The sequence below is a fragment of the Theobroma cacao genome, chromosome 5 (assembly GCF_053813885.1).
Source record: "Theobroma cacao isolate CCN51 chromosome 5, ASM5381388v1, whole genome shotgun sequence".
NCBI classification, from domain to species: Eukaryota; Viridiplantae; Streptophyta; class Magnoliopsida; order Malvales; family Malvaceae; genus Theobroma; species Theobroma cacao.
In genome coordinates, this window is record NC_142643.1 from 46,841,235 (window position 1) to 46,863,902 (window position 22,668).

Below are 22,668 nucleotides of genomic sequence, written 5' to 3' on the forward strand. Positions count from 1 at the left end.
GAGGCAATTCCATTAGAAGCCTGTATGAAGGAACTAGAATTTGTAATTTGGAATCAGTTATGGTCAAAGCATTTAGCTTCTTCTAATAGTAGAAATGTCACAGTTCATACTGTAAGATATTATTCAGTTTGATCAATTGAATCTTTTAATTTTATCTATAAATACTTAAATATTCAATCTTACTTTAATATATAATCGATGTTAATGTAAGATTCGTGTCTCTTTTCTGAAACCGTTACGAGTAACACATGCTTCTTGATATGCATTTAAAATGACATGCAAAGTGTATTGTCATGCAAATCTAGTGCATCTCTTTTCCATTTCTGATAAAAAAATGGTACACAGTCTGCTCTGAAGGATTTCTTATTATGTAATGATCCCTCGCTTGTACAACATATCGCCACCTTCAACAGGTGAATAATTAGATGCCGGTTGCCTTGTGATACTGTTACCTTCATGCTGTGCCATCACTTTGTTAGCATTCCAATACCAAGGTTGCAGACAAGGTGAAGCAATGGATGAGGGCAGTGAGGAAGTGTGAAGTACGACAGAACCCCAGTCTCTGGCACCGAGTTTCGCTTCCTTCAACCTCCTCCTTATCAACAAACTTCCGACATCTTCCTTTCTCATCTCGGACACAGTCCTGAGTATCGAAACACAAAGCAGAAGCACCAAAACAGCATCTTCTTCGGGCAACAATTCTACCACCAACAGCTTCCAGTTCAACAGGGCGGTTGCTCTCCCTGTTGGGTTCTCTTCTGTGAACCTTACCAGGGTCACGTATTCATCATCAGCTTCCTTTGCATATTCTTCTTGTCTGGTTTTGGTTTCTTTGGCGGCACACCCTGCCACCTTGTCTTGATATTGCATCTTTCGTCCCCTCAACAACATCACCTGACGAAATAATGATTGGTTTCGATTTCAAATTACTGAGATATTAACAGATTCGATATAAAAACTACATGTTGAAAGGAATTGAAATCTTCAACTTACGGAAGAATCGAAAGATTCTTGAGTTTTTAGACAAAAACTCAGGCCAGAACTTGAGGTCGAAGATCCCCAATTGATCAACAATTCATCACCTGTTGAAAACTCCCATGCCGCTTGCCACTGCTCTGGAGATTCTTTTGGTGTGGCTGTTCCTACCACTTTCTCTGTACTAGATGGAAACAATAACAGCACAAAATGTTTAAATTAGATTCCACAGCATGGAAATCTTGTGTTTGGCTCATCATTGTCAAAGAAAATCATTGATCTTTCTTTCCTACTAAATATATTACAAATCCGAAACTCCTTTTTCGGGGTTGATAAGGAAGAGACAGGTAAGGGAAACCCCGGCCTTCATACTCTCAAAACCTTATATCTCTGACAGGCTTAAAAGGTAAAGACCTGAAGCAATGTTTGACAAAATACAAGCAGATGAACAAAGGCAACATACCAGGAGCTCTACCAATGGAACCAGCGACATAAGACCAAGACCCTTCCCGTATTTCAATTATCCTGTCCTCCCAATTCACAGCAGAAGGAGTTTCAGCTCCTCTTCTCCAAAATCCTCCTCCCACTCTGCCTCAGCCATCCAAAAATTTTATATTAAGTAGACAAAGACACAAAGATAAGTTGTCCTTTCTTAGAACAAAACCATACCTTATTCTAACAACAAAACACTCTCTCCCAGCATGGTCTAGAACTGTCCGGGACAGCCAACGACCTTTCTGAGGCCTGTAGTTGTTTAACTTCAGAATCACATCAGATATCATGGCTCCTGAATCATCTGTGACTCTGTCAGGCACACATTTCAACAAGTAGGGGGCTTGAACCGGGGGAGTTATAGAAGCAACAATCCTCACTTGATCAACCTTTCTTGACAAAGTAATAGAGGGTGCCCTTAGTAAATCATTCCAATAAAATGGCATTGAGTCCAGCGATTTACTTCCTTTGAAGCAGCGACCACCGCGGCCACGAAGCTCAACCATAAGTCCTCTAGTTCCAAACTCACAGTAGAGATGCCAGGCTTTCCGCCATGAATCATACGAAAAGTTGGAGATTAATTCATCAAGCTTGAGCTCCCTGTGACATCTTACTGCCCGGAGACGTAGAAACTTGTGTTTTGTGTCTCCATTGCTCACCTTCGTCCGATCATTGAGCCTCACAAAAACACATACCTGCAACGTTATGACACAACACAAACTGAGAATGAAATTTAAGTATGTTGAAATTGAGTGGATCTCATTATTATAAGCCTCCTTTAAGAAAACAAAAAAAAAAATCACTTCACTCAAGATACTTAAATGATTCTACAATCATGTTGGCATTCAAGCAAATCCATGGCTGCCCTCCTTTTCTTCTTTGGTTAGTTGATTAGTAGGATTAGCAAAAGTAAGTTTGCATGTGATTTACTTCACCACTAAATCACCTACCATAATTGATTAATCTCACATAACATAGAGGCAACATCAACTTAAAGATCATTCTTCTCCAAAGTCTATCTACAAGAGTAGCAAAAGTAGAAAGTATATAGCAAAAGTATCAACTAAACAGAACTTAAAAAATTATTCTTCTCTTGTTTGTTTTTTTAATTAAGCATATGGCTTCAATTGGTGCTTGTACCAACTTTATGTTTTCAAGCTGTGGACCTCATGGTCCTTGAGTATCAAAGAATTTTTAAAGAGAGAAACAATGAAGGGGGAAAAAAGTTGTTAAATAAGGTTTAAGGATGCTAAAATTACCTCAAGTAGGAACCTTGGGATCATAGACTTGTATTTAGTGTTAACATCTACATCTGAAACCTCCCAGTAGATTGGTCGCTTGGCCTTAAGATTGTCCAATTCCACTGCTAGCCCACCTCCAGCTTTCTCATAAGGCTGATCAAAGGTTCTCTCCCATAGGTTCTTGGATTCTTCTACTTCTTTTTCTTTTACAGTTTCCCATAACCCCACTACCTTGCCCATATCATCCCACTTGTCCTTCAAATCCTCTACATACACTGTTGGGTAGCTCTGGTTCATAAAAAAAATAATGAAATATGTGACAACAAAAAGAAAAAACACAAAAAGAAATGACAAAAGAAAGACGGAAGTCCTTTGACATCTTAATGGCTGATTGGAACGACAAATCCCACACTTTACCTAATTCCTAAACCTCTTAGAACTTTTTCATTACACAAAACAAATGAAGCCAACCTACTGCAATTACAATTGAAAGATAAGAGAATGACAGAAACCTTAAAGCTTAATCATCATAAAAGAACCAATAGAAAGAATCTAAGAAAAAAATATATTATCATAATGGTTAAAGAAATCTACCTGATGAGTCAGCAGCATTAGGACAATATCCAAAGCAGGAACAAATCTAAGGCACCCATCTCCAAACCTTTGCATCATGTACAGGAATCCTCTGTATCTTTGTCTTGCTGCTATCAAATACACTAGCTCACAGAAGTATGGTTCTGAAAATTTTGAGTACAGAAACTTGTGCTCTTTAACTTGATTGAAAAGATCTTGATTTATCCCTGGTGGGTCTTGGGAATCTGATTCCACTTCATTCTCAAAAGGCTCAAATTCATGTCTTTGAACCCAGATTTCTCTGCATCTCATCAATGCATACTCTTCATTTTCTTCATTGAAGATTGCTGGTTTTCCAATTAGTTTTGAGAACCTTGACTCACAGTATTTCCTGTAAGCAACCTGTAGAAAAAAAAAAGAAAGAGAAGATCCAGAAAAAAGATTAGCCTTTTAAATCTTTCAAGTCTGAATAATCGAAAAGACTACAACTATCTTTTTTTAGTCATTTCCCATGCTTTCCTGTCAACCAAACAGAATTCACAGTAGTGACTCAGAAGAAAGATTAGCCTTCTCAATCTTTCAAGTCCAGAAATTTTCTGAAAAGACTATTGATACTTTCTTTTCCTTTCTAACTTCTGTCGTTTTCTCATACTCTCCCATCAACCAAACAGAATTAACAGTCCAAAGCATTGCATAGTTTTAACACTTACAGGATTCAAGGTGTGACAAAACCAAACCCACTCAACATCAAAAGGTGGCAAAACCATAGGAGGAGTTGACCCCACCACTGTCAGATCAGAAATCAACGGCATCCACACCTCCTCATACCTACAAAGAGTAAAAGAGAATTCCCATCTCATCCAACCTCAACCCCCTGATCAGATTACCTCTCTGCAAAAAAGAAAAAAAAAACTGACCTCCTTATTGCTTCAACAATCGTTGCTCTTTGGTGAAGCCAATGACACTCATTCACACTCCTCAAGAACCCAATGTTTCGTCTCGCCGCCGACACGAGATCGACGCTGAGATGAACCGTGTCCTTCTCCGATATCTCGCTGAGACTCCTTACTCCCGACGACGACGACGACGACGACGACATGTCGTTTAAGGTTTGGTTAGACATTTTGTCAGAGCTTCAGCTTGAGCTTGTGCTTTGCTTGACACATGGTTTCTGTAAACATGTAAGCAAAAGTACGAAGAAACATTAGTTTAAGGTTGCAAGAAAACGGTGAAAAGGACAAAAACAATTAGCCACGTGGCTAGTTGTGGTGAGGTTTCAGGGGCGGAAGTGGAAGAACTTGGATGATCCGTTACTTTAATTAATTATCTTTTGTTTTGTAGTTGTAATAAATTAATAATAGTGGAAATATTTATTTTCCTAAATTCTATAACCTATGGTAATTTAATATGCACCAATTTTTAAAAGTTACCAAGGATTTTTTTTATTTCTTTTATCCAAAATATCTAAGCAATCGAACTTCTTTATATTAAAATTACAGTATTTTTTTTATATGAAAGATAAGTTATAATATAAAAAAATAAATGTATTAAGGGTCTTAAAAAAAGAATTCACTTTCATATATTTTAAACGGAAAAAACAGATTAAAATAAACAAGAAAGTATTACTTTGAAGAAAAAGGATTTGGATATTTGATTTTTTTAATTAAAAAATATAAGCATTAACACCATTTGAACCAAATGTTTAGATGCTAAGAAATACAGGTTTTAATTCTAAATTGATGGCTAATTTAGATTTTGTAAATATTATTTTGAAGAAAAAAGATTCGAGAATTTGATTTTTTTAAATAAGAACATTATATGCATTTATCATTTGAGTCAAACGTTTAGATGGCAAGGAGGAAAAGGTTTTTGATTCCAAAGTGATGGTTAATCTTTGGATTATTTGTTGAATCCAAGCTAGTAGTTGAAGTCACAAGCTCAAAATGATAAATAAATAGAATTGAATATTGATTATTCCCATGTCAAAACCTATCTCTCTAACACCATCTTCTCAATCAAATTTGTTTTAACAAGTGGTCACATAAATCATTTGCGGCTTGAACAAGTCTATTCACAAAGTTGATCGTACGGCTCAGAATCAAAGTTGGGACCATGATTAAGGGTGTAGGTCGTCATCAACTGGTCCAAACCCCCCAAAAGCGAAAGGGCCAGACGTCAAAATGGTGCAGGGTGGTGGAGGCTATATGATGTTCACCCCAGATGCCACCGTTTGTTCTTTTTTTTTCCTTTCCATTTGCAATAATGAGCTAAACCAAAGCACGAAAATGGTCGCCAACCCCACAGGGATGGGGACAGCCCCTGTTTTGTTGCTCAACCTTTCCTTTTGTTCTCTTGATTGATTGATGATCATAAACCCTTGCTGGTCCACGAGAACAAAGAATCTTTGCCCATCCCTCACATATAAAAATACTAACAAATACAAAATATTCGAATTTGAATAATATTAAAAATTATTATTTATAAACAAAATCAAATAACCATATTATATAAGTATTAGCCGAACTCGTGACGATTGTTTTATTATTTAACTTTTAATCAAATTAGATTTTATGATATCTTAATCCGACTTAATTATATTGAATAATATGAAAAATTTTGTTAATACCATAGATGAAGATGGAAAATGTTGTGGGATAATTGGTTGGGTGTTGCTTTCAAAGATTTTTATTTCTGAAAAAAGGAAGACAAACTTTCCTAACTAGTATGCATCATAGAGCCCAAAACAGGGGAAGGATTCAATGACACATGACAAAGTGACAAGCCATTGAAATTTCGTGATTTGTCGCTTTTGAAGGCAAAATCTTGGGTAACTGGTAGTATGCAATTTGCTTTAACTAAAAGGAAGGTAGGGGCCATGAATTTCCAACTCACAATCACATGCAAAACACCAATTAGGATAACTCCTTTTCTCCTCAATATGTACTTACAAGAGTTTTAATCCCATGATTCATGATGCATCACAAAGTGACTGAAAATACAAGCTTTTCTCAATGAATGGAATATTTCATTCCAAGTAATAATAAATTGGACAAACCATCTTAAGGCCCAACATGCAGGTCCAACCAAAGCTCAAAAAGCCACTATGCAACCTCAATCAAAAGTTCAAACTTCTCGCTAAAAAAAAATTATTCTTTGATTATATTTTTTTAATAATTTTTTAATTTTTTCATTATAATATTTTAATTTTTATAAAGATTTCATACATTAATTATACTATTTAAAATATAAAAACATAATTAAAACTTTAAATAACAGTATTTTTAAAATTTTTGCCATATAATAATATATGCTACACCAGGGTCCAAATTTTTGGTAGTGCATAACCAATTTCAACCCATCAAGTTATCATATCATTTAACCCTCAATTTTTTGTTGATCCCATAATCCAAAGTTGATGGATTAATCACCCAAATAATTATATCATTTAGATTGATTTTTTTTTTAAATTAAAAACTGAAAAAAACCCAATTTTTCACAATTGTAATTGGTCACATTGCCTTTTTTTTTTTGGAAAATTACAAGTTTAACCAATAAAAAACCCATTTATTTTTTTCTTCATAAATTGATTGTGAATTTTTTTCAGGGCAAAAATTAGAGAGATTTTATGGAAAAGGATTAGTTCCCTCAGAATTTATAAATGAATGATTTAATCATTGGATTATCAGCATTAGCATGGTTATATAATTTTAACCATCATTGGGAACATTTAAATATAAAACCCAAAAATCCAAATTAAAAAACAGGAAAACAAAGCATAAATAATTGAAAATAAATACAAAATTCCAACAAATTTCAGATTCAGGCTCAGATCAAAATATTTGAAAATTTTAGAAAAAAATTAGGGAAACAACGTACAAATAATTTAAAAATAAGTACAAAATTTCAGATTACGGCTCAGATAAATGTTGGATTAATAGTCAATTCCCAGACCTTTTGAAGGTCTCATAATGAGCTGGGATAAAACATTTATCATCATCGACAAAAAGAGATTTTTCAAGGAAAATATATTGGGGAAACAGAAGGTAAGAACGATTAATCAAAGCAAAGGAATCGTTTTTAACAAAATTTGCAAAAACTAATGATGAGGATTGAACAGGAAGATAGAAATTGAGAGTAACAGGGACGAACGGAGGCGATACGAAAAGAGGAGTCCGGGTTTTTAAAGGGGACGATGGGAAGATGTAGGGTTAGGGTTCAATTTTGAGGAAACGATTGGTTTTTGGTTTTCCATTTTACCCCTGCGTCCTGTGTTTCATTTACAATTGTACCGACAATTATGGATTGGATTAGAAAGCCCAAAATGTCTTTAGGCCAGTTCGTGGATCCAAGAAGCTTAATGTTTTTTGGGCTAGTTCGTGTTAGTGAGAGAAAGCCCAATATCTAAGTTTATATTAGTTTATTTATTATTTTTTTCATAAATATAATAGGTGATCTATGTGAAAATTGTTTAATTGTAATTGAAATTTCTACTGATTATAATCTCATAACATATATATGTATAGTATTAAGAACTCTCGATTAGTCATCAATCATCATTAGGTCGTAAATGATTGAATGATTTAATTCAGATCATGGGATTAATGAAAATGACTTAATATAATTTAAATGTTAGGAATGATGGAATTGGTATTTGTTAGTTTCTCATGAATTATATTAATCTTTTAGTGGTTGATTTCATAACTGTTCAATAAAATCATTGAACCAAAAATAAAAATATTACCATTAATTGTAATGATTCCAGAGTTCACTTTCTTGTTACAAATAATCACAACCTCGATACAATGAATTAAAAAAGAATGATTCGTTTTTTTTGTTGTTAATGAAGCAAAGTAATGCAGAGCAAAAACAAAATTCACAGTTATAATTTTATTACAAACCTTATTGGAATTGCTATTAATGTTAGTATAGGAAGTAAAAAACAGGGTGCTTACAGGAAATAATCATGTATAGAAACTTGAATAGAAAGAATAACTCTTTTAGTGGCCTTCATATGAGGGGTGGTACGTATATTCAGCCTGCGTGCTGGGATGAATTGCTTCTGAGACCAGACTAGCAGTATGGAATTTGGCAATGAAAGTAGAAGCTTTCGTGTCAATAGCAGGGTCAGCAACCACCTCGTCTGTGTTATCTTCATCACTTGCGTACACCTTTTGTGTGTTGTCTTCATCACTTGCATGCACCTTTTTTGGAGTATAATGATCTTGATCCCTACAAGTACCACCCTTCTGATCTCTACGAGTACCACCCTTTTTACTTTCCCTCTTACCTTTGAAGAGACTGAAGCAAGAGAAGTATTTCCTGTGCTTGTTCCCACCCATAGCCATTTATCTTGTTTTTCTGCTCACTCGAATACACTCACTAGAGGTTAGGATGAGTTCTGCACTTAGCGCTGCACTCTCTGATTTTCATGCGGACATGAGACCCCCTACTTATAGTGGCTACCAGCAGTATTACAAAGGATTCAAGGAAGATGGAAAAGGGGTACGATGAAGACAAGTGTATGGCTTGGATGGAAATGGGTTCTGGGCTTAAGACTTGGACCAAATTTGGTCCTTTGCTTGAATAAACGCCGCCTTGAGCACCAAAAAGCATTGGTTGGGAGTGGTGCCACCCCATTTCCTGGGTCTTTGCCTGCATGTGTTCCCTCTTCCGTACCCCCACTATGAACTTCCTGGTTCCTCCTGGTTCTCTTGTCTAATTTCCCCCACTATGAACTTCTTGTTAATTTCCATCCAACCCCCGCGCCTTTTGTTTTTGTTCTTTTCACATTAATTTTTCAAGTAGGCTCTTTCTTCAACACTACGTGATTACGACTGGTTATCGTTGGCTAATCACTCTTTAACCATCGGGTTTTAATTAAAAATTTAATCAACTTGATCAATTTGATTGTGATGAAATTCATTCACTTTTTACCATCTTCTATGTATGTATAATATACATGCAACAGCTAAATTTATAATTAAAAAATTAGCATAAATCTTAAAAATTAAAATGATTCGTTAGATACTATTTTTTTATTTCAACGCCTAAAACTCCTAAGACATGATTTGTATATTAATTTTATATGCAGCATTGTTAAAATACAATACAATACAATTAATTAATTATATATTTAACATGCAGTGTGCTTTTAATTCATTCCTATATCACAAAACTAATAATAATAATAATGAAATGTCTTGTTGTTTTAAAATGAAAAAAGTCTTTTTCCATCATATTATTATAAGCAATATACATAATACATGTATTATGTGTTTTTCTAGCTGTTTTACATTATGTAATTATGAATAATAAGTTTTCATTTGTTAAAGAATAATCCACTTAATAAATTATTCATTACTCCAAGATTTCAATCCAATTTGATAATAATGTAGTATATACTTAACACAGTTAGGTTGGATAATTAATAAATTATCTAATTTTTCGTTTTTTTCTCTATTCAGGATGGTTTGTATTAATATATTTCAAACTTATCTTGTATTCAATGAATTATATTCAATTATAATTTTAGGTTTTAATTATAAATTTGTACACTACAATCAAATTTATAAAAATATTATAAAAATTATATAAAAAGTGTTAGTAAAAATACTTTTAATAATACATTTAAAAAAATGTGTATTTTTAAGTCAAATTTGTTATAGTGATTAGATTTCTATATCGTCCAACAAAAATAGATTTACTTATAAAAATTAAAAAATAAAATTCACAGTTATAATATTTGGTTTTAATTACAAACCTAATAAGAATTGATTTACGGTGTTGTATGATTAATAGGTAGAATAAACATTAGTATAGGAAGTAAAAGGCAGGGTGCTTACGAGGTACGAGACTAAGATTGTCCATGTATTTTGTACTATGAAAGAAGGAAACAATCATGCATAGAAACTTGAACAGAAGCGATTCTCGTTAGATTGAATGAGAATGTTTATTGGTCAAAAGACCTATTCAGTCTCTATACTCTTCAATTTTATTAAATTTAATCCCTATATTCAATTCGAAGCAATTTAATCCCTTGATTTTAAAAAAAAATTAATTTAGTCTATTTTCTTAATAACATCTAATTTTATCATTAACAAAAATGACATAAATGATAACGTCAACGTTGATGTAGCACATTTTGATGACGCAGCATTGAGATAATAACATGGCATGGCATATGGCACCGACGTGGTGATGTGACAATGTCACGTGACACTAATATGATAACATTGTAATACTGAGGTGGCACTACCATGTAAAAAAAAAAGTTCTCTCTTGAATACAACTCTTACTTTTCAAAAAAAAAAAAGTAGACTCAATTTCAGATTCACGTCACAAAGCACCCTACGTGTGTTGTCTTCATCGTTATACACCATTCTTATGCTCCAAGCATCTTCCCCACCTCTATATATATGTATAATCAGTACTACCACCCTTCTTACCTTTGAAGAAATTGAAGACTTTCTTCTGCTTGTTCCCATCCATAGCCATGTATCTTGTTTTTCTGCTCACTCGAATACACACACTAGAGGTTAAGATGAGTTGTGCAGTTGGCACTGCACTCCCTAATCTTCATGCAGACATGATACCCCTATTTATATTAGCTATCTACCTCTGTATTACGAAGGAATCAAAGAAAATTGAAAAGGGGTGTGAAGAAGACAAGTGTATTGCTTGGATGGAAATGGACCAAAGGATTCCCATGTGTTGTGGTCCGTTGCTTGCACCGATGCCGCCTAGACTCCAAAAGGAGTTCACCACCCCATTTCTTCACCTGTGTTTATTCCTCTCCTGAGTCTTGTCAACTTTCACCACCCTTTGTTTTTTTTGTTGTTTTCACATTGTTCAAGTTTGCCGATTAGTGTACATTTTACGAAATAAAATAATTCACTAGATATTATTTTAAAAGATTACATAATACATACTATGAATAATATTATATTATGTGTTTTTGTGGCTCTATCACATTATGCAATTATGAATTTATAAGTTTCCTTTGTTAAAGAATAATCCACTTAATAAATTATTTATTACTCTAAGATTTCAATCTCATAGGATTAGGATTATCAATTTCATAACAATATGTATATATATCTAGCACAGTTAGGTTTGATAGATATGGAAAAGGGCATTAGACTTGGATGGCTATCGATGGACATTTGTGAATATTCAATAATATATTGTGGTCAATTTTCCATTTTTTTCTCCATTTGAGATGGTTTCTATTAACATATTCCAAACTTATCATGTATTCAATAAATTATATTTGATTATATTTTGGGTTTTAATTACAAATTTTTCATTTTCATCCTATACTTTCTCTTTTTGATAAATCCATATTTGTTAAAGAAAAAATCAAACTAATTAGAATATTATAAATATAATAATTCAGAATATGACACTGATACTATATAATATAAGATCAATAACCAATTTCTCACATTTAATACAAATAAACTATGTTTACCTTTAACTAAAAATAATGTGTGGCCAACATAATATATGACAGAATTATTGACTATTAACAAGTTTGTCTCATTACTTATGAAATTGGATTCTAACCAATAAGATCAAGATGAAATTTTTTACTGTAAAATTCTCTATGTTGTTGGGATCAGTAAGGAGGTGGTAGTGGCCAATTGAGTATTGTTTTGCTAATTCCTTCATCTAAAATCATCACATTTTGTTTGTCAAACGATAAATATATATTTTCTCTACATACACCTTTCTTCACAAGAATAAAATATGAAAATTAAGTATTGCTAGTAATACTCTTCACAGCTATTCCAATTATGTTGAAATCGTCATTGCCATCCAAAGCAACCGTCACATTAATATAAGAATAATGAATAATTAATGTAATAAATGTGAAAGAAGAGGATGGAAAATTAAAAAAAAAAAAACATTACCTTGTGCTTGATTTGAGACTATCAAGTTGAGGCTATCAAATTTCATACCTTCACAAGAAATTATGAGATCGTTGAGAATTTTATTTGTGTCAATTTCAAAATTAAGGTAAGAGGGGTTGTTACTATTCATCACAATTCATGTGTTTATAGTATCTATTCTCATTTTGATAATTTGATAAATAGGAACAAAAGTATAAGATATGAAACTAATTTTTCAAAAATTGTCAAGTTGTTTTAATAAGTAATTATATTATTTTGATCAAATATCGAACGAGTATCGCACAATACGCATACGATATGATATAATATATTTTTTAAGTTTTATCCTACTCAATTACTAAAAACACATTAATAACTTGGTTCGGGTTTCTATTTGTTGGCTTCTTGATGCACACCATTGAAGAAATATAATGAGCTTATAAGAAACAGGGGATACATTTAAGTGGCGCGGTTCTCATGCCGTTTAAGCCCATAAGTTTTTGTATAGGGGCTTTTATTTTTTTGTTGAAGGTGCTGGCAATGGCATTTTGAGAAGCCTTGTCTTCCTTATAGTAAGTGTACAGGACAATGTCTCTTAAAGCTAGGTTTATTTTGTCAATAAGAGTCTTCTACCATCATGGTTTAAGACTTTTTATGCCATATTAGCTTTTGATTCAATAAATAATATCAATCACTTGTTAATATATATATATATATATATATATATATATATATATATATATAGTTCACTATTTGCATAAATTGATTAAATAAATAATATTAATCATTTTTCCCTTCTTGACAGCTTATAGTTCACAGCAATGAAAAATTAACAAGGAAAAAAGAAAGAAAAGAATAATGGAATTGGTATTAGTTAGTTTCTCATGAACAATATTATCTCTTTATAATTGTATTAATTATAGAATAATTAAATATTAAGATTAGATAGTGTATAATAGTATTATTTTCCAAGTAATAATTTTGGGTTTTATTTACAAATTTGTACAATATAATCAAATTTATTAAAATTATATAAAAATGTTAATAAAAATATATTTTATAACTCATTTGAAAAGTATACAGTTTTAAATCAAATTTGTAGTAGTGGTTATAATTTCTACACCATCAAATAAAACGTGATCACTTTTTAATACATATGTAAAAAATGTGAGTATTTGATATATTGTTATTAATCAATAGTAACATATTTTTGAAAAAAATGGTAAACTAATAATAAAGAGAATCTACATATATTTTTTGGTATGCAATAAAGGGTCATTATATAGCTGATTATAATTTCCAAAATTAGAGGTGCAGTTTACTAGATAATCTAATTAGACAAGACTTACTTATCTGTCGTGGCGGTTATATATAGGTTTCACAGACTTGCAGGAAATTGTACCATTCTCTTTCATTTCTTGCAATACCTTCTTTTACTAGTAATGGCAAATTCAGATACACTTTACATCCCTTACTTTATCCTTTCAACCTTAATCTTTCTTTTGCTTTTGAACCAGAATATTTCAATAGCAAAGGATGATGATTTGATAAGGGAAACATGCACCCAACATACAGAGTTTCCAGATATGCATATCCACTTTGGAAGCAGATCCTCACAGCAAAGCTGCTACCAACTTCACCAACCTGTTCAAGGCTGCAATGGAAGTGGCTAAAACTCAAGCCAATGAAACATTATCGTTTGTCTCCCAGTTTTATGAAAATGAGACTAGTGTCAGAACCAAGTCCGGAATCAGGTCTTGTATGCACAATTATGGAGATAGTGTCACAATCGTTAATATGACTGGCCTCCCTAGTTTTGATTAAAAGAATTATAGAGATGCATATGATTCCATTGGCTACACACAAGAAGGTGCGGCAAAGTGCAACGACACCGGTGTACCAATGTTCTTCCAGCGAAACGATGAGGTTATCAAGTTCACCACTATTGTACTAGACCTGTTGAACAATCTTATTACTAATTGATGTAATTGGTATCAATTAGTTGCCCATGAATAATAGTAATCCCTTTTATCTATTGTTAAACTTTTATTTTCATCTTACACTTTCTTCGTTATTAAATAATGGATCAATTTGTATTTGGTAAAGAGAAACATCAAATTAATAAGAATATTATAAATAAAATAATTCAAAATATAATATTAATATTATATAATATAAGAATAATGCGTGACAAACATAATAGATGACAGAGCTATTGACTATTAACAAGTCTGTCTCATTGCTTATGGAATTGGATTCTAACCAATGAGACCTAAAATAAATGGGACACCAAATGTTGGAAGCCAATTAGTATCATAGATGAAATTTTTTACTGTGAAATTCCCTACATTCTTGGAATCAATAAGGAGGTGGTAGCGAGACCAGTTGACTTTACCTTCTGCACGTGCTCTGGGTCCAAAATTTCCACACTCAGCATAATACAAAGTCGATAGAGCAAATGCGCCGTTAAATTCTAGCCATCAAACAGGGTCAATTAGGTCATCTAGAAATGATTGCATAATTATTGTTCGTGAAAATTCCTTCCATGGTCTCCCAAGATAGGTTCTCACTGTTGCTTTGTATGGAATGAATTCCGGTGCTGAAGTGAAGGTGCAATTGTGAATGACGATTCCAGTGTTGTTCTTCTTGAATTCTCTCCCTTCTGCAGTAATGACATTGGCTTGTCCTTGGAGCGGCTTTCTAAGATAAATGAAAAAGCTTTGAATGATGACAGCTGCATTGCCAAATATGAAGTCTATGGTACCATAAATTTGACAATCAAAGAAAAATTGTTGGCCGTAAGCTGCATATAAGGTATACTGATAACCTTCTATAGAACACTTCTGAAAAGTGTTTTTGAACCCGTAAGCTCATAATGCCATTGCTTGTCCCTTTCTGGACCCGCAGAATTGATAATAATCATATCCTTTGCTACAAATTGTGATGCACTTATATCTGCATGTGTTTTAATGAAATGATAAAATTTAGTTTTCTTTTTTTAAGCTTTCTCATTAATACAAAATGTACTTAAAAACCAAACTAAAAGGATAAATAAACAACTCTAAAACCAAATGTCTTAACCGAATTCTTTTATTTAATAAATAACAAGATAAGAGAGTAGACATTAACCCATTGTGGCTGAGTCTTGAGTACTGAATCCTCCCTCAACACTTCTATTGGAAGTGATGATTGTTTTGTTGATTCCTTCCCCTAAAATCGTCCCATTTTGTTTTTGTTGCCTTGTTTTGTTGATTCCTTCCAATCATCCCATTTTGTTTTTCTTGCCTTAGGTATATTTCCTTCACATGAATAATACATGGAAATTGTGTGTTGCTACAAACACTCTCCAGAGCTGCTCCAATTGTCTTGAAGTGGCCACTTTCGTCCAAAGCAATGGTTACATTAGCATCTAAAGCATGAATAACTAATGGAAGGGAGGTGGAAAGAAGAAGAAAGAAAATTAAAAAAACGATTGCCATGGATTTACTTGATTTGAATTCAATAGAAAAGGCAAAGTGGGTTGGTTGGCGAGGTTAGCAAGGTGATCGCAATGAAGCTAAAGCAACTGAGTTATTGTGTTGAGAAATATTAGAAGCTATATATAGGAAGGAGAAAGGCAAATCATTGTTGACTGTTTAGCAAAGCTGGATCGCAATGAATTATCTATAGAGTGCAAGGCTGGGTAAATCCTTGCACAAGTTTCTTTTTACCTTCGGTTTTTCATGACGTTTTAAAGAAAGAAAGTATGCAATATTCAAGCTGTAATGAAATTGGTACCATATTAGTCAGTAAATCACACCAAAGGGGATACCGATCCCATATGAATCCATAGATATAACAAATCAAGAAAAGGACTGAAGAGCATCAACTCAGAAACAGCAACCCAATATCAAAAGCAAGGTTCTAAGTTCCTAATTTGCTATAGATAGTATGAACATCCATTGCAAAACACGTGATACATTTAAGTGGTGCGGTTCTTGTGCAGTTTTAAGCCCATAAGTTTTTGTATAGGGGTTTTTATTTTTTTGTTGAAAGTGCTGCCAATGGCATTTTGAGAAGCCTTGTCTTCCTTGTAAAAAATGTATGGGACAATGTCTCTCAAAGCTAGGTTTATTATGCCAATAAGAGTCTTCTACCATCATGTCTCAAAACTTTTTATGACATACTAGCTTTTGATTGAATAAATAATATCAATCACTTTTTAATATATATATATTTGTAGTGCGGATGTAGTTGAATGGGGATTGATGGATGCAAATGTAATGATATGGGTCAAGTTTACCTGGGTGCTCTCTGGTGCTTATAAGGGTCGTGTGCTACATTCATGTTAGATGATTAGTCCTGTGTGTTAGGAGATTTGGAAAATAAATTGATGATTGCTCTGTTTCCTCTAACTCTATAAAAATTGTATAATTTTGATGCATTAATAAAGTATTGATTTAACCAAAAAAACACAAAAAAAAAAGAAAAAGAATTGGAAAAGAAAAAGCAAAAAAAAACCCTTTAATTCTATCCGAATATCTTTTTGTGATTCTATCTATCGAAGAAAGAAAAACATGTACCTATTCCCACAGGAAGCTAATAGAAAAGTATCTTGGTCGCTTTCCAGGACTAACTTTTGGGCCTTACTTCGATACCATCAACTATCAGCACTCCTTTAAGCTGGTGACCCTTATTAACTTCCATCGAACTCATCTTCACCTCCTCATCACCTTCACCATTGAAGAATTCTTTGACCTCAATCTCCCTCCAGCCATCTTCTCTTTTGCTAAAGACCCGGTCGTCTCCTTCAATCACCCTTGATTTCTCAGCATTTGTTTCCTGTTTGCATAAAATAAGTTCTCCATTCTCTGTTTGTTGCTGTCTTGGCTACGCAGGTAAGCTGTGTTGGTGAATTTGTTCCATTGCCAACTTCTACTGATATTTCTGATGGTAGCACATCAAGCCCAAATGCACGGGTCAGTGATTTTTAGCAAAAGATAAGCTCCATATCTTGTGTTTGGAGACAGTGTTTTAGTTCTGATTTTGCCATGGATTTCCAACCAGCTCACAGTTTTGAGTTCAGCTACCTCTGGGATTCTGGAAATAGAAGAAATTTTTTGGTATTAGAATCTGCCTGCTGAATTTGCTGTTAACGATATTAACAAGATATGCAGTCCCGTGCCTTTGTTGAGTACCAGATAAGCTTGAAATAAGTTTTGTTTTTAAACGCAAAGCACATTGAATTGATACGAGAGGAGTACACAAAAGCTATGAAAAGTCTCCACTAGAGAAGTGTGGAGATAATCAGTAGCAAATACAACCTCCAAAAAAACAAAAAGACCAGGGTCCAGTCAAAACACAAGAGCCCACCCTATACAGGATCTGAACGAAAAACAAACCAAGATCACCAAGACACATGAAATCAACATCTCAAAAAATCAATATCAAATTTTATCAACAAATTTCATCAAATTTGGCTAAAAAATTTTATTGAAAATCAACCATTAAAATTGGCGCTTGTGTCTACATTGAGAACTGTTTTGGCCTAAGTTCGATCCCCTCAACAACGAGTCCTGCTTTCAGGTGCGTTCCTGCCACCTCTTTTAGACACATCTTTACTTCTGCATCACCTGATCCATGGTTATAAAAATTTCCCAATTCAATCTCAGTCCACCCATCTGCACGCTTGCAAGGAACCCTTTCTTCTGTTCCCCTAAAACCCATTGATGTCGAAGCTTCAACCTGATTTGAAAACCAGGTAGTCTCCAGACATTGTTTCTTAGTTTCATGTTGGCGTAAACGAACTGTCCCTTCTGATTTTACATCTGCAACTTCAACCGAAACCTTGGATGGTAAAATGTCTAGTCCATATGCACGATCAACAAACTTCACAATCAGATGAGCCTCGTGGACAATGTCTGGAGACAGCATCCGAGATTGGATTCTGCCTTGGATTTCCAAGCACCAGATGGTTCGAAGTTCAGCAACTTAAAAAAATCTGAGAATAAGAAAAGGAAAAAACAACTTAGATTCTCTTTGCTATGAAATGGAACTTTGATTTCAGGAGAACCAAGATTGGAAAATGTGAGTGAGACCTTGATGCTGGGAAAGATTTCCAGGTCCAGAAGAGAGGATTCTCTGCCCATGTAATTTTCAACTCCTTTGCGCTCAGCACATAACGCTTTTTACCTGATGATTTCTCCAATGAGAAAGTCTGTTAATGGGAAACTCATAAAATTAGCACCATCATCATTGATTTCAACTCTCGTGTAGTTGACAAGGAAGCACTTCGACAGAGATTATTGCCTTCAACAAAGTCACCCCATGCCTTTGTTGAGTACATGAGATCAGCTTGGAATATGTTGATCTAAGCAATCATAAATGGAGAAAAAAAGAAGGAAAATTGACCACAATAATTGACTATAAACAAATTTCACCAATAGCCATCCAAGTCTTGTAACCATGACATTCACAGTCTGTCATATCTCCTTTGACATGATGTATTGGCATGGAGCGGTTTTCCAGGGCCATGCTCTGCATCCACAGGAAGTGGAACAAATATGAATTTTCATATGAAGTAATTCATATTTGATCCACCTCCTGTGCACCCAAAAATAGCCTCTCGAAATTGTTTTTGAATTAAATTTATTTTATTAAATTTTAGTTTATAAGATGAGAAAGGTTACTATTTGCATACGCCCTTTTTTCCAGATCAAAATTTTAGCTCTAGGAGCAATTGATCCATTGACGGTATGAATACACATAGTCACCTTTCTGAAATCCTGTATTAGACTTTTTTTTTCCCAATTATGTATGTAACTTTTCTTAGTAAATGATACTATTATATACCATCTAAGGCAAATTAGATGATTTTTATTATTTGTTTGCAATTTTTTTCGCTAGCAAATATATATATATATAATAGAATCTTAATAAAGAGATCTTTATACTAATTAATAGCAATAAATTGACAAAGTACCTTATTCTATAATTTTCTTTCTTAGTAAATTAAGCTATATTTGATTAACTAGTGTTATATACGTCACGTAAATTTTACTTATGAAAATACCTTACATTAATAAAATTTTCAATTAACATCAGTATAGCAAGAATGGGGATGACAATAAATATCTAATTATCGAATATCCAAAATTACTTGACCTGATTATGTAGTAATTTCAAAATTTCACAAACCGTAATTTATTGAAAATTTGCTTACCTTATGGCCTCCATCAATTAGATGTGGGTTACATAACCTGAGGAATAGCTTCTTCTTGGATGAGTAAACCAGTGGATGCAGTAATCTGGAGAGGATATCCTGATAATCTGATGGCAGAAATTTCTCCCATACATTGTCCGAATCAGCTGCAACCCGAATCGTGGAAGAGAGTACTGAGATTCGACATGCATCAATGGGAGATGCGAGTGACAGGATTTGTGCAAAACAATCTTGAGGCAATTGATCCAAGTTCATTTTTCCCTTCTCTACAGCTTATAGTTCACACCAATGAAACACTGAGAGGGAAAAAGGAAAGAAAAGAGAAGAAAATGGATGCAATTGAATGAATATTGCTTAGTATTTTATGCCTCATGCAGCCATGCATTGAACCAAGATGTATATAGTAAACATTGTGTGGGTCAATGTAGCGTTAACATGACAACATATTCTTGATTGGGTCTGGTTTACATGACGACATGGAGACAACATATGAGCACATCATGTAACATAAAGATTGTACTTGTAAAATTGATATGTCAGATCCCCTTTGACTAGGATAAGAACAATCTTGACCATCCATGTGGCAACGATATTTTTTTTAATTAAACTTATTTTGACATAGGCAACAATTTGTTTATTTAATATTCTCTTTTATTTTATTTTCATTGGAATTAATTTTTTTATAATATTTATAGATGTTCAATAATTTTCCATATAAAAAAGTAAAATCATAAAAAATAAATTTATAATATGAAAAAATTATTTAATTTTGTGACCCATCGTAAAAAAAAATGACAAAAATTCTCTTCATTTGTAAACCATCAACATGTAATTTCTTGGAAAGACCACAAGCCTTATTTTATAATATTCTAAAGGTTATTAGGCTTGAATATTATCTTTCCATAAATAAAACTTAAAATTCTCTTCATTTGGTGCCATTGGTCGACATGGTTATGCCATCAAAGTTTGAAAATTTGTGCTACATGAACAAATGAGTGAAAAATTTTCTTGAGAAACGAAATTGAAAATCAGAGAAATAAATGAAAATTGTCTTCTTCTTGAGCTGTATTCACATGCATTTATTCTTCAATCCAACTGTCTTTGTCATTGGCATATACAAAAAGAGAGAAAAAGAATTGGAAAAGAAAAGAAAAAAAAATACCCTTAATTCTCATTCCGACGAGACCCTAAATAGAAAAATATCTTTGTCGCTTTCCAGGATTAACTTTTGGGCCTTAGCTCGATACCTTCAACTATCAGTCCTCCTTTAAGCTGGTGACCCTTAACTTCCATCAAACTCATCTTCACCGCTTTATCACCTTCACCATTGAAGAATTCTCCGAGCTCAATCTCCATCCAACCATCTTCTCTTTCGCTCAGGACCCGGTCTTCTCCTTCGATCACCCTTGATTTCAGCATTTGTTTCCTGTTGCCATAAAACAGGTCCTCCATTCTCTGTTTCTTGCTGTCTTGGCTACGCAGGTAAGCTGTGTTGGTGAATTTTGCTCCATTGCCAACTTCTAGTGATATTTCTGATGGTATTAAATCAAGCCCAAATGCACGGTCAGTGATTTTCAGCAAAAGATAAGCTCCATATCTTGTGTTTGGAGTAAGTGTTTTAGATCTGATCTTGCCATGGATTTCCAACCAGCTGACCGTTTTCAGTTCAGCTACTTCTGCGAATCTGGAAAGAGAAGAAACATTTTGGTATTACAACCTGCCTGCTGAATTTGCTATTGAGAATATTAAGAACAAGGCAAGCACTGACCTTGATTCAGGGATGGATTTCCAAACCCAATACATTGGATCATTGCTCCAGGTTATGGAAAGCTCCCTTGCAGATAAAATATAGGATATTCTTCCTGTTGATCTCTCTAATTTGAAGCTCTGAAGAAGAGGGAATTAAAAATGAGAACAGTTCTAGTTTTCCAAATGTTTGCAGGGTCATTGGTAACTAACCATTTTGCCATCAGCTACAAGGACAGGATTGCAGAGGAGGAGATAAAGCTCTTTCTTTGAAGAAAATTCAAGGTTGTCACTGGCCTTGGAGACAATTTCCCCGTAATCAGATGGCAAGAACCTCTCCCAAACCGAATCAGATTCAGATGCTGATTGAAAAGTAGATGACACCAACGAAGATTTGCAAGCATCTGCAGGAGATGTGAGGGACAGAATCACAGCAACACAGCTCTCTGGCAACACGTTCATGTCTAAACATTCCATTTTCTTCTTCTTCTTCTTCTTCTTCTTCTTCTTTCTGTTTTTCTGTAGTAAACCAATGAGAGAATCAAAACCAAAAGCAAAGCTATTGGATTGTTGAACTTTTCCAATGGGTATTTGCTGGTTATATCTAAATTTCCAGCTAAACGAGTAAAACGATGGCTCACAGAAAACAAAGCTAGGGGCTATAAAATTGCAGATATCCTTTCGCAACCCTGTGCGTTTCATGACTGACTAGAAGTCAATATGGAAAAGCTACAGTTGTGGGAATTCATATAACAATTGCTTAAAGACAAACTTGCAGAAATTGGTATTAGATAATTATGTATATACAGTTAATTTTAATAATCACATCACGTGCGAGCTTAGCCAATGACGAAATGGGAACTGGAATGAAAATGAGTATGAAAAGTGTAAATCGAAAACTCTTAGACATTTTTTTTAATCATATTTTTTTTAATATCAGAATACCGACATAATCAAGTATATAATAATTTAGACCAAGTTCAGATGGACCAATTCCTTCAGCTGTTTTCTTAATAATTCTTTTTTGACCATCAATTAATTTTACATTAGCTGTTCGCAATTCCAATATATTTGGGATTGAAAGTCCGACTTAAATATAGATAAAAATAATGTAAAAAAAAAGAAGAGAATTCCATGATTTCTTGTTGCCTTAATTCCAAAATATGACTGAAGGAGAATATTAGAAAATCATAAGATAATTCATCTCATTGTTCAATGTTACGTGGTTTTGATGGCTTGATCAGATCCATATGTCTTGACTCAGACAAATAGGCTTGGCCTAATCTGGTGTCCTGAATGAATGAAAATCAAGTAATGTAAATTTGGCCAAGACATGTTTTCAAATAAATCTTCTCTCTTTCTTTCGTTTTTTGTTTTTTAGATAAAAGCATGAATAATGACAAAACTGCAGCTATCTTTTTCAGTTCACTGCTCAATCAATTGGGTTGTAATTAGAAGGCTTTGGTGGATTTGATTCCAAGGCACAGACGCAATCTTCAGAAAATATCCAGCAAAATATCTGAAAAAGGAAATCATTCTGCTTAATTAA

General features: G+C 33.6%; 2 protein-coding genes, 2 non-coding genes and 1 pseudogene across 5 annotated transcripts; all 5 read right to left on the minus strand.

Annotated features, from left to right (window-relative positions):
- Positions 1-288: 288 nt before the first annotated feature.
- Positions 289-4,502, minus strand: LOC18600507 (enolase (DUF1399)). Its single transcript, XM_007030987.3, has 8 exons — positions 4,199-4,502; positions 3,992-4,109; positions 3,303-3,683; positions 2,727-2,996; positions 1,645-2,162; positions 1,439-1,563; positions 994-1,154; positions 289-894 (listed from the first exon to the last, which is right to left on the minus strand). Exons 1-8 carry the CDS (start codon positions 4,402-4,404, stop codon positions 367-369), a joined length of 2,307 nt encoding a protein of 768 aa, XP_007031049.3. The 5' UTR covers positions 4,405-4,502; the 3' UTR covers positions 289-366.
- Positions 4,503-6,919: 2,417 nt separating this feature from the next.
- On the minus strand, positions 6,920-7,006 carry LOC148763027 (small nucleolar RNA snoR53Y). Its single transcript, XR_016026847.1, has one exon. It is a non-coding gene; the product is annotated as a small nucleolar RNA snoR53Y (small nucleolar RNA).
- A 182-nt stretch (positions 7,007-7,188) lies between these two features.
- On the minus strand, positions 7,189-7,285 carry LOC148763028 (small nucleolar RNA snoR69Y). Its single transcript, XR_016026572.1, has one exon. It is a non-coding gene; the product is annotated as a small nucleolar RNA snoR69Y (small nucleolar RNA).
- Positions 7,286-16,742: 9,457 nt separating this feature from the next.
- On the minus strand, positions 16,743-19,688 carry LOC18600509 (F-box protein PP2-B15-like; annotated as a pseudogene). Its single transcript, XR_016026385.1, has 4 exons — positions 19,374-19,688; positions 18,250-18,368; positions 17,682-18,152; positions 16,743-17,260 (listed from the first exon to the last, which is right to left on the minus strand). The product of XR_016026385.1 is annotated as an F-box protein PP2-B15-like (transcript).
- Positions 19,689-20,410: 722 nt separating this feature from the next.
- LOC18600510 (F-box protein PP2-B15-like) lies at positions 20,411-21,842 on the minus strand. The gene is made up of 3 exons (XM_007030992.3): positions 21,333-21,842; positions 21,142-21,260; positions 20,411-21,057 (listed from the first exon to the last, which is right to left on the minus strand). The coding sequence occupies exons 1-3, from the start codon at positions 21,819-21,821 to the stop codon at positions 20,595-20,597; spliced, it is 1,071 nt and encodes a 356-aa protein (XP_007031054.3). The 5' UTR covers positions 21,822-21,842; the 3' UTR covers positions 20,411-20,594.
- Between the last annotated feature and the right edge of the window lie 826 nt (positions 21,843-22,668).